The sequence below is a fragment of the Heloderma suspectum genome, chromosome 7, assembly GCF_057233095.1.
Source record: "Heloderma suspectum isolate Gila_16-S chromosome 7, 16-S_ref, whole genome shotgun sequence".
Lineage (NCBI taxonomy): Eukaryota > Metazoa > Chordata > Lepidosauria > Squamata > Helodermatidae > Heloderma > Heloderma suspectum.
In genome coordinates this window covers 5,414,711-5,432,079 of record NC_139464.1, presented here as the reverse complement: position 1 = coordinate 5,432,079, position 17,369 = coordinate 5,414,711, and the positions used below count along the sequence as shown (strand labels likewise).

Sequence of the window (17,369 nt, the reverse complement as noted above, 5' to 3'; positions counted from 1 at the left end):
TTTACGACCTTCATATGAAGCTTTGCTCTATGCCCCACCACAGAGCCAGCGTCCAGGGTCAGCATGGTCGGTCATCTGCCGAGGGCCCACCTCCATCAGGGGCCCACTCACAAGAGCTCCTAGGCGTGGCTGCAGTGAGGAACGAGAGGAGGAGGAGCGAGAGCAGCGGGTGACAATGGCGATGAGAAGGTGAACTCACTGAGGGAGGGGCCTGTGGGCGGGGTGTCTTGCCCAAGGGCCCTCAAAAACCCGGATCCAGAATTGTTTCACTTCCTCCCATATGGTATCGACCAATTCTTATGGGTCCCTATAGTACTGAGAGCAAAACCTGCCCCTGTCTTTGACCATGGGTGGTGTGGCCCTTCCCAGCAAGGAACCCAGGGCTGTTGTACCTCCCTAGGGTCTTTGCAGTGTACAAGCCTCCCTTCCATACAGACCCCCAAACACACGCGCACCTGTTATAATGATAGACATTTTGCTAATTAGTTGTGCTCGTTTATATCATTTGCAGAGATTATACCAGTAATCCTCATGACAGCCCTGTTCGGTAGGACTGTCCCAATTTCTCAGATGGAGACCTGAGGTTGAGAGATCACAGTTTGTCTCTGGTTACCTAGAGTCTGAAGTAAGATCTGAACCAGGTCTTCCTGGTTAATGTTGTGGGAACAGATGAGGAAAACAGACAGAATTAGGGCATAAGCCTATGCATGTTTGGACAGGGGGGGGAAAGTCCTACAACTCCCAGCATGGCTGGCTGGGGAGTGCTGGGAGTTGTAGGACTTTTTTCTGTCTAAACATGCATAGGATTGCACCCTTAGTCATTAATTGTGGGCAAAGGAAGAGAAGGGTTAGTCAGCTAATTACTTGTGGCCACAGATCAGGTGCTTAAATTAGCCACATAATTAACCACTGTACAGGTCAGTTTACGTCTAGAACATCACAACTTCAAAATTACGCCACTGGTATGTAATGTGCTGTTGAAAAAGAATAGCTCTAAGCAGGTATATGACTTACGCACTAGCACATGATATAATTGCGGTGATGATAAACAAAGGATTCCAGGCCTGGCTATTTTGCGTCCTTGGACAGAGCCCTGGGCTGACTCCAGTCACCCTCTAGGTTGGCATCTCGTTGTGCTGGATAGCTTGATAAAAACCATGCCCCAGTGTTTGGCTGTTGCGAAAAAAGGCAAATTCCATGTCGAGGATCATTAGGAAAGAAATCGAAAATAAAACTACCAATGTCATAATGCCCTTATGTAAATCCATGGTGCAACCACACTTGGAATATTGTGTGCCATTTTGGTCTCTGCACCTCAAAAAGGACATTGTAGAGCTGGAAAAGCTGCAGAAAAGGGAAACTGAAATGATCAAGGGGCTGGAGCAACTCTGATCAGGAAAGGTTACAGAAGCTGGGACTATTTGGCTTAGAAAAAAGGCAGGGTACATGACAGAGATGTATAAAAATTATGCATGGTCCGCAGAGAGTGCTGAGGGAGAAGTTTTTCCTTCCTCTCTCATACTACTGTAACTCAATGGGGTCACCCCATGATGCTGATTGGTAGGAGATTCAGGACAGAGAAAAGGACGGACTTCTTCACACAGCACATAATCAAGTTATGAAATTTGCTTCCACAAGAGGTAGTGATGGCCACCAATTTGGATGGCTTTAAAAGGGGATTGGACAAATTCCTGGAGGAGGAGGCTATCAATGGCTACTAGTCCTGATGGCTCGATGCTACCTCCAGTATTGTATACCAGTTGCTGGGAAACATGGGTGGGAGGGTGCTGTTGCACTCAGGTCTTGCTTGTGGGTTTCCTGTGGGCAGCTGGTTGGCCGCTATGTGAACAGAATGCTGGACTAAATGGACACTTGGTCTGATCCAGCATGGCTCTTATATTCTTTTGTCTGATTCAGCACAAATCATTGTCAGGAATGAATCTAAGCGTGTGGAGATGTCTGGCAACTCAGATTTGGAATCAGAATGGGAACAGCAAGAGCAGAGGGAGGCACCCTCCGTAGTTAGCCCAGATACGGCGAGACTTTCTTCCCAAGACCTTGACACACAGGTGGCCCAGCCTGAACGGCTCCCCCTTTCCTCCACCATGAGAACTCAAGTTTCGGAGGGAGAGGAGGAGAGAGAGGGGCATGACTTGAGGGATGCTAGGGTCTATCGCAGAGTGAAGCGGGAAAAGTTAGAGGCGGAGCTCAGACACTCCACCAGGTTGGCCACATGGAAGCCAATGTAGGAGGGAGCAGCCATAAGGGAGGGGCATCCCTGCGAAGCACATCTGGCCATGAAGTTCATGCGCAGACTGCTGGAAACTTCTCTAACGTCCACTTTTTATCCTCTGTTGATATCCGTATATGTGTGGATTAGTTGGTTCTATGCAGTCTGAGTGTTTCCTAGAATCTGCATTTGTAAAGAAGCTAATAATTTACTAATAAATTAGTGTTGGCCTGAAGCTTTGTTTCCTGGAGTGTGTTGATTGCGAAGGGAGAGGACGAAGGAATGTGACAATTGTCTTACGTTCAGTTCTACAGATCATCGTGGAGATAGAGGCATAAATTTACTGCCACGTCCATAACTGGTCAGTTCTGCGAGATGGGTGGGAGAGGGATCCCTCTGTGGCTGCTTTGCAACTGCAGGAGTGCTTCAATATACTTCTAATTAATCAATTAATTATATTAACCTCCTGCTTTTCATAATAGATTGACCCCCAAAGTGGCTTACAATGCACACAAAGATACAGTTGTAATAGGAATTCGTGGGGTATGTATGGCCATTCTTTCTGTTCCTTGGCAATTGTCCAGGTTCCCAGCTTTTCACTCTAGAGTCTAAACTCAAGGAGGGTACAGAAGGAGCTGCCAGTGAACTCAAGGAGTGGCTGATGGTCAAGAGACTGGCCCATGTAACCAGCCTCTCTGTTGATCTAAGGCAGGAGGGCAGAACCACAGGCCAGGGGGCCAAATGCCACCACTGGAATGGGGCCCCCAAGGGCTTCTCTGAAATGGAATTTGGCCCTCAAGCAGAAAACGGTTCAGCGGCCCTGATCCGCAGAGTCTTCTTGGCCCTAGCCATTGGTGGAGTGAAGACTTATAGCAACAATGCCATCCCATAGAAGCAGCCCCTCTGCTAATCATTTTAGGAATGTCCATATATTGTAGGTCGCTCAGCATCTACAAAGAGAGGAAGAGGGGCTTCCGGTCCCAAGGTGTCTTAATCTGGTTACCAATGAAATATGAATATTTGGATTGTGACCAATGCCAGGTGAACAGAGCGTGCCTACAGAGATGCGGGAGTAGAGCGATTCTCCCTTTACAAGTGATGGTCCAGCCACCAAAATCATAGAATCATAGAATAGCAGGGTTGGAAGGGGCCTACAAGGCCATCGAGTCCAACCCCCTGCTCAATGCAGGAATCCAAGTCAGAGCATCCCTGACAGATGGCTGTCCAGCCTCGTCTTGAACGCCTCCAGTGTGGGAGAGCCCACCACCTCCCTAGGTAACTGGTTCCATTGTTGTATGACGCAGGAACAAATGAATAACCACAAGCAGCACACCGAAATCTATTGACCAGTGTCAATCGATGGCTGCATATGTTAGCTCTAAAACACCTATGTAGTAGGGTACCTGGCATGCTGCATTCACTACAAAAAAAATCAGGTTGGGACATATAATATCAGATGAATAAATAAATTAAACCAACACTTTACCGATCTGGCTGTCTTAACTTATTTACATAATGTATCTTCCTCAGTGTATCTTACATTAAATACTGTATCTTCCTCAGTGTGGTCTAATAATATCACAATCACAATGTCTTACATATGTGTATGGGAAAAAATAGAACCCTGACTCTTGGCCCAATAAAGTGAGGGCACAATCCTATTGGGATAAGTGGCTGCTAGGGGTGTACGAACCCCACTCACCCGAGTCTGCTGGGGGGTCCGCAGTGGGGGGAGGCGATCCGTTCCTCCCCCCAGAATCCTTGCTGGCCGGCTCTGCTCCATGGTGAGTCCACGGAGCCACCGGCCGGGTCCGTCCACTGCCAGACTTCCGTCCGCTGCCAGTCTGAGGACGCAAATGGCGTCCGGCGTAGTGGACACCATTTGCGTCCCTGCTCTTTGCTGTGATAGTATATGTAAATTTTTATGTAGCCTATCACGGCAAAGAGCAGGGACGCAAATGGCGTAGCGGATACTATTTGCATCCCTGCTCTTTGCCGTGATAGGCTATATAAAGATTTACGTAGCCTATCACAGCAAAGAGCAGGGATGCAAATAGCGTCTGCTATGCCGGACGCCATTTGCGTCTGCAGACTGGCAGCAGATGGCAGCGGAGTGAGTGGACGGACCCAGACCTGGCCAGCGGCAGGTAGAATCCGGCCGGCGCGAACTTCGCGGGGTGGCAGAGGTGAGTGGTCCGTTCCACCACGGACTCTGGGGGGCCGGATTCTTTAGAATCCGACTTCATTGGAGTCCATGGCGGAATTCTCCGCCATCCCTAGTGGCCACCTCTGAACTCGGAGGCGACCACCTATCCAATGCAGGGCAGGAGAAGCACAGAGGGGATCAGCCCCTCTGTGCTTCAGCCACCCTGCATTCACAGCTAAACAGCCGATTTCAGCTGTCTAGCCATGGGACCTTGGAGTGCAGGAAGCAGCAGCCAGATGACATGTAGGATGTGTCGTACTGGTATTTCTGACTTCCCCACCCCGGCACACCCCCAGGAACGCCCTGTTTTTGTCGCTCCTCACTCCTCTTCTGAGCACAGAGTGTGGGGCCGTTCCATGCTGCCTACGAGGCAGCGCGGGAGGGAGTGGAGGTTGTTTCCCAGGAACCGACCTATCCTATGGCCATTTAGGGATTGTGCCCTAAATCAATTATATAACACTGATGTCATCAATTTGAAAACCACTCTTATACCCACATCCAGGCCAAAGATAGGGGTGTTGAACCTCAGGCCCGCAGGCCAAATCTGGCCCTCTGGGGTTCCCCAGAAGGCCATGCCCCCTTCCCCCCATCACCAAGTGGCTTCCCCTCGCCCCAACTGCCTATGGTTTGGTGGTTTTCTGGCTTCTTGACATTTTTCCCCATTTGAAAAAGTTGAAATCCCTCCCCTAAGGCTGAGTTACAGACAGGAAGAGCTTTAAACTAAATATACTGGCATTTTTTATATTTTCAGCCCGCCCCCTTTCCCTTTGGCCCCACCCACCACTTTGATGTGGTCCTTGAGAGCTTCTCCAAAATTGAATTTGGCCCTTAGGCTGAAAGAGGCTCAACACTGCTGGCTAAAGGTAACAGACAGCACAAACTGTGCATATCCACAGTCCCAGCAGGGCCTGCCTAACGCATTTTGCTGCCTGAGGCAAAGGGCAAAAGCCCCCCCACCTTCCAATGACAAATATGCAGTACTTTTCCAGCTGCACTGGCTGCCAGTCCATTTCCAGGCCCGATTCAAAGTGCTGGTATTAACATTCAAAGCCCTTAACGGCTTGGGGCCAGGTTACCTGAAGGATCGCCTCTTCCCACATGTGCCTGCCCGGACCTTAAGATCATCCTCAGCGGTCCTTCTCCATGAGCCCCTGCCAAAGGAACAAGGCGGGTGGCTACCAGGAAGGGGGCCTGTGAGAAATTGTGAATGCGAGATTACTGGGCTCTGGAAGATTACTTTATAGCCAAAATGCATTTGTCATATAAGAGCATTTTCATGCTTGTTTACTTTAGAGAAGCATTAAGTTGCTTGCTTTTCGTGTTTGAGCCTATAAAAGGTGTTAGTTGCACCTGTGAAGTGTTTGTTGAAGGTATTTATTCATTTGATATTCTCTATCCCAGCTGGATTGTTGTTGCTGCCTTGGTTGTTGGATTCAACCTCCTTTTGCGCTTTTCTGAGCTGTAGTCACTCACCAACTATCACCTCAGTTGCAGAGCAGCGTGCGACTTGGATGACTCCCATTTAGGAGTAGGCCCTGCCCTGAATAACTTGCGGGGACAAGGGGAAGCAAATGCTCCCTCACTAGCTAAAGCAAACCTTAGGGTGTCCAGATGTCCTCTTCTACAGAGGACTGTCCTCTGTTTGAAGGTGTCCTGACCGATCCCAGTTTAAAGCTAAAGAACCATAAGAACTATTGTCTATCACCAGTTAGCACCTGAACAGCTGACTCAACAGACAGTCATACAGGTCACCTGGTCACAGTCTTCCAGACTATGGTAAGATGTACTGCATTTCTATTTAAATTATAGCAATTATTTCTAAATTTGCATGTGTACATATAAATTAGCACATGCAAATATTATGCAAATCGCTGTCCTCTTTTTTGGAGATTCATGAGTGGCCGCCCTACCGGTGCCTGGCCCTAGACTGAATTGGCTCACGTATTCCACGCTTTTCCTTCCCCCATATCTTGGCAAATGCAGCTTTTCATAGGAGGCTGCTTCATCACAGCTCTTTGTTGTTGTTGTTGTTCAGCCGTTCAGTCGTGTCCGACTCTTCGTGACCCCATGGACCACAGCACGCCAGGCCTTCCTGTCCTCCGCTCTCTCCCCGAGTGTGCTCAAGTTCATATTCATTGCATCGGTGATGCTATCCAGCCATCTCATCCTCTGCCGTCCCCTTCTCCTTTTGCCTTCAATCTTTCCCAGCATCAGGGTCTTTTCCAGTGAGATTTCCCTTCACATTAGGTGGCCAAAATATTTCAGCTTCAGCTTCAGTCCTTCCAATGAGCAGTCAGGGTTGATTTCTTTTAGGATGGACTGATTTGACCTCCTTGCAGTCCAGGGGACTCGTAAGAGTCTTCTGCAGCACCACAGTTCGAAGGCATCAATTCTTCAGTGCTCAGCCTTCCTTATAGTCCAGCTCTCACAGCCATACGTTGCTACTGGGAAAACCATAGCTTTGATTAGGTGGACCTTTGTTGGCAAGGTGATGTCTCTGCGTCTTACTATGCTGTCTAGGTTTGCCATAGCTTTCCTCCCAAGGAGCAAGCGTCTCTTAATTTCATGGCTACAGTCACCATCTGCAGTGATCTTGGAGTCCAAGAAAATAAAATCTGTCACTGCTTCCATTCCTTCCCCTTCTATATGCCAGGCAGTGATGGGGCCAGATGCCATGATCTTAGTTTTTTTAATGTTGAGTTTCAAACCAGCTTTTGCACTCTCCACTTTCACCCTCAAAAAGAGGCTCTTTAGATCCTCTTCACTTTCTCCCATAAGGGAGGTATCGTCTGCATATCTGAGGTTGTTGATAATTCTCCTGGCAATCTTAATTCCGACCTGTGATTCATCCAACCCGGCGTTTCTCATGAAATACTCTGCATATAAGTTAAATAAGCAGGGCGACAATATACAGCCTTGTCGTACTCCTTTCCCAATTTTGAACCAATTGGTTGTTCCATGTTCGGTTCTTACTGTTGCCATTGAACAAATGTACTTTTCAGAAAGCCATACAAGAACATTTATGATGCATACATATTTTTGCAGAGAGCTGAGGGATTGGAGAGAAAATCCAACGCTGAATCTGGAATTTTGCTCCGCTTAATAACAAGGGAGATGCAACATTTTGCTGGGCTTTAATATTCAGGTTGAGATTTTTTCACAGGGCCAAGTCTCATCATGATATGGTGAAAACTGAAAAGCTCTTACATCCCTTCTTGAAGAAACCACTCCAACAGCAGCTAGTGGGTTCTATTGTTGTTTTACACACTGTCTGAACATCTGACATGTAGCTCAGCAGCTGAAAACAATTAGGCTTCAATTGTTTCTCTCTTCATTTAATTTTTTTTACAAAATGATTGTGCCAGATGTTTTTCCAAAGGCACATCACGCACAGTGAGACATGAAACCCAGACACTGCTTTGAACAGCGTGCCGATTACAATTTGGGTAGGAGGAATTATTTCATGAGCTCTTTCTTGCTCAAAGCAAAGGGCACTTTAAAACAGAAACCAAGCCTCCTGTGTTTGCATTTCAACCTAATATCAACGGCTGTAAAACAGGAAAGCCTTGAGACCCATTTCCAAGCATTCCACAGGACAGGGAATGCTTGGAAAGACTGCTCTCACAACTGGCATATGCAAACCAAACCAGCCGAGGGGGCCTCAGCCAAGAGGTTGAATTAAAGTGAAGTTACCACTGGAATGTCACCTAAAGTGAAATTTGGGGTGAAATATCTAAGGCAAGCCAAAAGGGTTCAGTAAGGCTGATTAAATGGTGTGTGTTTGTGCGTGTAGATGTACACATACACACAGGATTTTACCTAAAGTGAATTTAGAGGCCCCTCTTAGGAGAAAGCTGAGAAGTTTTAAAGAATAGTTCTGATAAAACCTCATTCTATGCTGAATTTTGTACCGAAAACAGATGAATGATGAAATCAAGCAATTTGGCAAAGCAAACTCCTTTGCAGATGGGTAACATTTCAGCACTGCTTTGCTTCCCTAAATTTCTGAACTGGTGTGGTCTTGTGATAAAAGTCTCCCACATGGGCAGATCTTAAGATAACCAGCTGCCCACAGTTGTATGGCCATCAGGGACACAACAAATGGTTGTATCCACCCATGGTTACTTCTTAAGAATTTAAGAGGAGCCCTGCTGGATCAGACCGAAGGTCCATCTGGTCCAGCATTCTATTCAGAGTAGCCAACCAGCTGCCTGTGGGAAGCCCACGAACAGGACATGAGCAGAACAGCAGAACCCTATGTGTTCTCAGCTACTTACTGGTGTACAGATGGAGGTAGCATATAGCCATCAGGACTAGTAGCCATGAACAACCTTCTCCTCCTCCATGCATTTGTCAGATCCTCTTTTAAAGCCACCCAAATTCGTGGCCATGACTACATCTTGTGATAGCAAAATTCCAGTTTAACTGTGTGCCGTGTGAAGAGAGAAAACAAGTCACCCTTCCATGTTTGCCTTAGAGAAGTGGAAATGGACCCTACGCTCATAAAGTCCTAAGCAAAGCTCCTTGTAGTCAGATAGCGTGAACTCATTTAATATTCCCCCCTCATAAACATTCATACTTCCTTTCAGCGGGAAAAAATGAGGAAATTAAGTCGTTTCAAGTGAAGTACCTTTTTGCCTGCCTATGGCCTTCTTAAAGATGAAAGCCTCCAAAAATGTCAGCCCCACCTACTGCAGCCTGTGCAGGATACATCGGAACCCAGTGCCTCTTTGAATCATGTAACAAATCCTTTATTTTCCTTGAAATTTCCCAGACAGAAGCAGCCTGTTTTCAGGGAAGGCCACAGATCCCCTGCACTTCAGCAGTAGAATTGCATCTTGGAACTTGGCTCACTCTTCAGGATGAGTTGTAGTAGGTGAAAATGGGACACACAAGTAGCAAAAAGAGAATGCTGTGGAAAAAACCCAAGAGGGATATAAGGGGATGCCTCTATATATTGGGGCAATAAAGCTGTTTTGACTATGGCATCGGTGTGCAATTTGTACGCCAAAATAGCTGGGGGGCCACAGCCCACCATTCCTCATCACTGGCTATGCTGGCTAGGGCTGATTAGAGTTGTAGGCCAAAATATCTGGAGGGCAACAAGTTACCCACTCTTGGACTATGGGAAACAGGCTGGAAGAAAGTAGTGAGACACACACACACCCGCCCCGACTGATACCATGCAACACAGCTTCTCAAAGGCTGTTGCACAGCCATGGTCCAGAAGTCTAAATCTGGGACATTGTTCACCAAGTCCCAGTCACTGAGCTACAGCATTTGTAATTCCTTCAGCGGTGTAGATCAATATTTTAAGAGTCTCACATCTGGGCAAATGGCAGCTGCTTCCACAGCTAACAAGCCAACTAGGGTCACAATTATCAGTAATGTAAGGTTGGTCTCCCTGCAGAGGTGGGAGGGGAGGGAGATGGATAGAATATTGAGTTCAATGAGCTCAGAGGATGAAATCTATTTATGTACTTGTTAATACATATAGACTTCCTAGATTCCACCTCTCCCTATCAAAGGACGGCCGAAGCATGCCCACCTTCACATCATATCCAGCGTGCAACTTGGCTAGCTTTCTGTTGGAGAACTTTCTACCGTTATGAGGTTCACATCCAGTTCAAAGTGAGTCATAAAAGCTTACTAGAAAAGCAGTAGTCACTGTCTCTTGATTCTAGCTTTTCATCTCATATGGTAGTACTGTTAATACATCAAACTACATATACCTTGAATGATAATAGCAAACCATTGCTGACATATTTTACAGGCTTTGCTGATGGAAAGTTTGTTAAAAGATTAGATGAGCTTTTTGCAAACTATCCTGGACAGGTGGGGGGAAGTGTTCTTTGAAGTCAAGCCACCAGTTGGTTGAATTTTGGTGGGACTGATCATCAGAAGACCAACCAAAGCTGGAGACTAAGTTGGAGACAATATATTGTAAGGGAGCATGCTTTACAAGATAAATTGTTTTTGTTCTCTGTTGCAGTCTCAGAGCTCTGTATCAGAGCTCATGTATCAAGTGCCTTTTCGTTTTATGTGTTTCCTGTAAATATAAAATAAAACCACCCCAGAAGGCCAATAGAAACGCCTGCCCTGGATTCATTGAAGGGAATGTGAGTTGTACAGTATTCCAATAGTTGTTGGGTAGGAGATCGTGAGCCAGGTATCTGAGCCATGGATGTGTCCAAAATTAGAAAGACGTCATTGATATTTCACCCACCCTTCAAAATTAAAGAAGCAATAGAAGAAAAGATGCTGTAAAGGTTTTAATTGTACTCTGCTCTTGACACTGTACAAAGAAACATTTACAGAGAACCACAGTGCTTTGGTTGTTGTCTATTTACATTTGCTTCCAGAATTTCAACTCCATCATCACTTCTGGCCAGATGCTCTTCTGCACCAGAAACAGTTTTTTCCTAAACTCACTTGCAGTACTCTCCTTTCTCTTGGGCCAATGTTTGGTGGTGCTTCAGGTATGCTATTTTGCATTACATCAAGTTAAATGCCCTCCCTGCTTGAGATTAGGCCTCCAAAAAAAAGTCACAAGTAAATAGACCTCACCAGTTTCTTTTCTTCTCCCCACTAACAAGCACATCACCACCACCACGTCTCAATTCTTCTTACAACATACAATGTGCCTTCCCTTAGCTTCCAACAGCAAGCATCCTTTGACACCTTTAAAAATGTAACCTCATCCTTTTATGCTCACCATGGTACACTTTCCTGTTTGCCTAACCCTTTTGCGACATTCTCTAAGCCTTCTGTGTTCACTGCGATTCCCTTTCAGTAGTTCAGAGCACACAAGCTGCTCTACAGGCCTGTTGCGGTCAACCAAGATGCTACATCAAAATGGACTTCCATGTTCCCTCCCCTCAAGATTTGCCACTTGCTGACCATTTAGGTTCCCCTCTACCTTTAAGGAGAGAGAGAAGGGTCTGATGACTCAACTCCTCCTCTTTGAAGTAGAGCTATTTTAGGCACAGGAGCCCCAAACCACTTGGGGGGTGGGATCTCTTTACTCCCATTTCCCCAACATCTCAAGAACATATGGCTTTGCTTCACCTGGTAAAGTTCTGAATTGGCTTTTAAATATACATAACATACAATGCACATGCACACACATACACACACCATCAAGTACTTTAAAAAGCCAATCCAAATGTTGAGGAATACATTGAATTTGAAGTACAAAATGAGTTCTCTGTGAACTTATTCAAATAATAATAAAAAAAAGATTAAATACTTGGCAGGTCATGTCAATCCAAACAAGGAATGTACAACGAACAACAAAAAGGTACAGAATTCCAGTCAGTAAGACAGAAAACCGTTGAACTTGGGAGTCTGTTTTCTTGAGAAATATGGGCTAAAGGCTTCAGACCACTTCCCTCTAGAGTAAATGCTAGAGTAATTCTGTTGAACTTAATTAGACTGCTCCAGATTAAGTGGCCTGGGATTGCTGTGTAAATGAGAATTACACAACAAGTGAAAGAATACTCCATTTTAAATAAGGATCAATTTTGCAATATTGATCTTGTGAGAAAAATAATAAGACTTTTAGAATGGAGCTGCTCTATATTCTTTGGGAATCAAACCTCAAAAATGTGGAGTTTCTCACCATCAAATCCTGTGATAGATGTTGTCCATAGATACACAGTTTCAAAAAGTATGGAGTGTCCTGTTACAACCCAGAAATCAAGAGTCCTTAATTTTTTTTCCCAGAACCAGACTCCAGTTCAACGTTTGCTGAAAACCAGTAGCTGCCATAAACACAAACAAAAACACACAGACATTTATGTTCAGAAGAAGTAACCCTCACCATTCTCACATTACAGGAAAGAAAATGTACACTTTTTATTTATAAATAAACAGTGGAGAAAGGCCTCCGCCTCCTTTAAACAAGCGTCTCTTTCCGCTTGCCACTGAGCTGGGCTTTCTCCCTTGTCCTCCTGAGCCCAGAATGCATCCTATACGTCTTTGCATTCTTGGACTCCTCGGTTATGTCCATCACAAAGCTGCACTCTGACACATTCTCATCCAGCTCCATGTGACTACTGGCAGACATAGTGGACTGCCTCCTTTGGATTTTGGCACTGGACACAGAGGGATTGTTCTCTTCCACCTCTTCACTCAGCTCCGGCAGCTCTTTTAGCTCGGAAGGCGTGACCGCTGGCTGGTAGGGCGCAATGGCTGAGCGGATGCAGTTGAACCACTGCTGCTTGTGGAAAATATCGTTGGCCTGCAGTGTGTGGGACTGGCCTGGGGCAGGGTCTCTGAAACGGACTCGGAAGATGTTTTTAGCTAGAGAGAGGAAACAAGAGGGAAACCACTGTCAGGTTTGCTTAACAGGATTCCAGTAAGAAATACCATGTGTGGTTTCACTCCCGGTAGCTGTCTCCTAGAAAAATACACCCAGTGAAACACCCAAGCTCAACCCCCACAATTTTACTACAGTGTGAACAAGCTATGCCAGGCCAGCAGCCTCGTACACCTGGAAGTTCTGACTCTGCCTGCCTGCACAGGTCCAAGGAAGCATACAGCTAAAGGGAGCAACCAGAAAAACTGAAAGGGGTGGGGGGAAGGGAAGAGGGATATGAGGATATACTGGGGGGGGGGGGCACAGAGTGGGGAGAAAATACACAGTGGACATGGATGGATGGATGGATGGATGGATGTACAGACAACAAAATTCACATCCAGACATATATACACCTATGAAGTCATAAATTCAAAGGCTGCTCTTGAATGCAAGTTCAGTGCTTACTCAAAAATAGACTCAAAAACTATTTATGAATTCATTTGTCCTCTATCACTCCCCATGGATGAGAGCTAAAGTTCACTCATGAATAGCTATCAGAGTACTGAATCTGAATTCCTGAAGTTAAACTTTGTATTTTCTTTTTCATGCTTTTATATGTATCTTTTTAAGCATATCAATCAGGTTCTTCCTAGACAGCTTCACGTTGTCTCTCAGATTTTCCAGGTATCTCTCCTCTCTGCTTTTTAAGGGAAAAAGAAGACTAGTAACCATTTGCCATGGACAATGATTACTGCTACTGCTTCTTACAAGCAGCAGCCTTCCCCATGCCCTCTACGTATGTTGGACTACAACTCCCATCATGCCAGCTGGCTGGGGTGATGTAAGCTGTAGTCCAACACATCTGGAGGGCACCAGGTTGCAGGAGGCTGACTTACAGGAATGCCTCCAGGACAAAAGGAGTGGACCACACTTAACTAATGGACTTGGGAGTTCAGAAAACCATTCCTGAGTCTGAGGTCCCTTCTTGTCAACTCAGCCAGCTTGTCATGAACAGTGGTATGGACAAAAGAGTACCATTATGGACAAAGGAAGCCCACCAGTGTTCCCCATGGAGCTTCCATTTTGCTGACTGACAAGCATTAAGTGTTCAGCACTATTGACAAGTGGGCACAGTAGTCATGCAGGATTAAATTGTGCAACTACTTTTATCCAGTGTTGAGGCAGCCCAAGACAATTTTTTTCGCAGTGGTTTTAATTTGTTGAAAGTGCCTTGGGAATGTTTAACCTGCATCCAGATCACAAGTCACCACGTCCAAGATCAATCAAAACAGTTTTCAGCGCTTGGCAAGTCACAGTCTGGTCTCATGTCAAAGTATGCACAAGATCCATCTGAGACACCAACATCCAAGGAAAAAGGAATCAGCCCTCACCAATCCCCGTTCAGCAAGAACAGCTGCTTACACACCAGCCTTTGGACAGAGGGAACACTAAAGAAGGCAGGTTGATTTACTTCATACCTTTATCAGAATTGCCAAATGCACCTCGAAAGGACCCTCCCATTTTCACATCACCATCCTGCAAGTCCTCCAGCACCAGGTCCTGAACTGGTATCGGTTGCCGATACACTTGGAAGGAATGGCGCTCGTTACGTGTCACAGGCCGAGTTAGAACCAAGATTTCTTGAAATAGGAAGACGTAGAGTTTCTGGGGAGGAAGGAAGAGAAAGCTTTGGGTAAGCACCTTGATCAGTATCTTGATCAGAAAAAGTATACACTTTAGGCAAATTCCAGCGGGTAGCTGTGTTAGTTCATTGCAGCAAAAACAACAGTCTTGTGGCACCTAAAGCCTAACAAGTTTACTTTAGGCAGAATTACTGCACACACTTAGGATGGAAGGCAAGAGCTTACTGCAACTCACCATCACTAACCCAGGTCCAAAGAAGAATTCAAAACACACTCCTGCTAAACAATACAACTACGACCAGAGGAATTTAGTGGTACAGCACACTTTGCACACTGAAGGCTGTGGGTTCAATCCCCACCATCTCCAGTTAAAAGGATCCAAGGTAGCATGGCTGGAAAGACTTTTGCCAGAGACCTAGAGAGCTGCTGCCAGTCAGAACAAAGAATACTGGACTATACTGGAGCAACTGTCTGACTCAGTAAGGCAGCTTTATTTATCCAATCCCTGCTCTTATGAGTCCTATATTCATAACAAAGGAATTTTAGTTCATATTGGGACAATGTACAAATGGCACCATCTAAAATAAGCTCATTTCCCCATCAGGGCAACACTCTCAGGAGAGGTTCCTGCATCCAAATGCCAATGGGGGTGGGGAAGAAGGCGAGATGTGACTTTGTTTCCTGCAGGACTAATAATGCTAGAGCAGGATGATGCAAGACTGCTAATTAACATTTCTACATAGCTTCAAAATGAAGCAGGCACAAGATAGTTTTGACTAAGAAAGAGGTCAAGCTGACCTGCCACAAGATTTTTGCTCACAGCTGGGAGAAACGCCAAGTAACCCTTCAAGTTCCAGCTTCTATTTTTGAGAAGCAACATTAGCCAAGCTTAATAGGGCCATGCTAGACTTCAAACTGTTGTCAGTTTTCTTCAGCACAGAAGACTACATGTCTGGAAGGGCTCTGGGGATGCATTACATCACCAGGATGCTCAGGAAATACGTCTTGATTCCACTGCAAAACGCATGTTATGCTTTCCATGGTACTTTTATGCTAATTATTTCACAACCATCTGGAACCTGAGCAGACACCAGCCCTGCTTTCTGTCTTGAACTACAGTCTGGTGCCTCTTAATGGGTTCCTTAATGCCTTAGCCCAAAAGTGACGCCAATCGCTGGAAGGAAAGAAAAGGAACTCCAATTCTGACACAGCAAGAAGACACTGTTCTCTTAAGAAAAAGAGAACAAATTGAGAGAAGCTGTAGGCATTGAACCCTAAGTTCTAGTGGGTTAAAGAACACACTCTAGCAAGAATTTGAGGCAGGAAAAGTTCATGAACATTCCAACCTCTGATTTAAGGTCGTTCTGTTTTGCCTGGCTATTCCTTGACCAAGAAGTCCAAGACGGGAGCATCTGCATCACCATTCTCATCTCTGCTAAGAGAGGTACTTACATGGCCGTTCTTGTTCTTCAGCTCCCCATGGCAAAGCAGTACTTTGCTAGCTTCAATCCGTGGGTCTCTCTGTTTCTCATCAAGGTACTCCAGCTTATCAATATAGTACTGGCATTCAGACTCCCCTTTCTTCAAGTTGATGTCGGAGAGGACTCCTTGGATTATGGAGATCTACAAGGAAAGTGTCTACCAATTAATGTTACTTGACAACTGAAGTCAGGTATAAGCACATCTCAATACAGGTGATAATTTGAGTAGATGCAGGATGGCATTACTTAACGGGACACCATAGTAAAAGAATCTCATTGCTCGAATGAAGCAGGGCAGGTCAGGACAAAACTAGCTGGCACACCACCCCCTTTCACTAACACACAGGGGGTTTCTTGCACAAGCCACACTGAAGTGAGCTGAAGCCAAGCAAGAGCACTACAGCATGCTTGCACAGCTCCTATTCATCTCAATGAGACTTGTGCAGGAGAACTTCCTGGCAGCTGGAAGCCACGGGTCAGATATGCCGGGCTCTAACTGTGCCACACACCTGGTGCCAATCTGCCACCCTAATGCCATCTGAACATCAATGGCCTCACACTAGATCTAACTTTGGAATAAAAATTGTTGTGAGCAACGCCATGTAGTAATCACTTCTGGGGTCAATATCTGGTTAATCTGATCTATCCTTTAACAAATTGTATCTATATTTACATTTGTTATTGATTTTTTCACAGAAAAAAATTATTTGCAGGTTTGAATTCTTGGCCTGAAAGGAATGTTATTGGTAACTCTGAAGCTCAATCCACAGCCACTTACTGCTTCTTCCAGAATCTGAACATCAGGATGATCATTGGGTGTATGCCTAAGGATTTCCTTCAAGAGCAGAGGGTACTTGACCAGGCGACTCCGTGGGATATCCAGAAAGCTCCAGAGGTCCAGCTTGCGGCTGAAAGGAGATTCGAGGCAACGCTGGAGGAAGTCCTGGACTCTGCGATCTTGCTTCTTCTGGTCCAGAAGGGCTTTAGCAGCCAACTGGTTACTGCAATAGGCCTTGTATGCATTCAGTCCCGGTAGCTAGAGACACAATGACACAGTATTTGTTAACTGCTGCTTCAGAACTGCTGACCCTCTTGAATGAGTCAGGCAATTTGCTCTTTCCATAACTGGGTGCTTTACAGTATTACGTATGAATTTGAGGAATTGCAGTTATGCAGCTCCCACTTTGCTAAAATAGCAGGGGGAGAAGAAAGCAAGCAAGGGGCACATTCCGTGTCCAATTTCTTTGGCTTCCTGTAACCAGCTACCTCTTGGTTAAGGGAAGCCAGTGCAGCCTCAGGTCTGAAGATGGACATACTGTACACTTTTTCATAGTATAGACTGCACCCTTCTTCAAGAGAGAACTTCTGACCTCCATCATCTTTAGCATATACTGTTCTTTTTCAGGTGTAATCATTTTTACATCTTTTTATGCACAGTTGCAACAACACATCCATCTCTTTAATAGTGTTTAGCCTTCATATAGCTTTTTTCAAGTGTCCAAGTTAC

The 17,369-nt window shown here is 45.5% G+C and overlaps 1 protein-coding gene across 2 annotated transcripts in view; it reads right to left on the bottom strand.

The window, feature by feature from the left end:
• Positions 1–10,694: 10,694 nt before the first annotated feature.
• NET1 (neuroepithelial cell transforming 1) overlaps positions 10,695–17,369 on the bottom strand; it is a 69,207-nt gene continuing 62,532 nt past the window's right edge. For both annotated transcript variants that reach the window (XM_084808997.1, XM_084808996.1), the window contains 4 exons: positions 16,641–16,898; positions 15,834–16,004; positions 14,217–14,403; positions 10,695–12,740 (listed from right to left, as the gene is read on the bottom strand). In XM_084808997.1, coding sequence (XP_084665123.1) covers positions 12,334–12,740; positions 14,217–14,403; positions 15,834–16,004; positions 16,641–16,898 — 1,023 coding nt within the window. In that variant the 3' untranslated portion in view covers positions 10,695–12,333. The remainder of the gene's footprint in view (positions 12,741–14,216; positions 14,404–15,833; positions 16,005–16,640; positions 16,899–17,369) is intronic.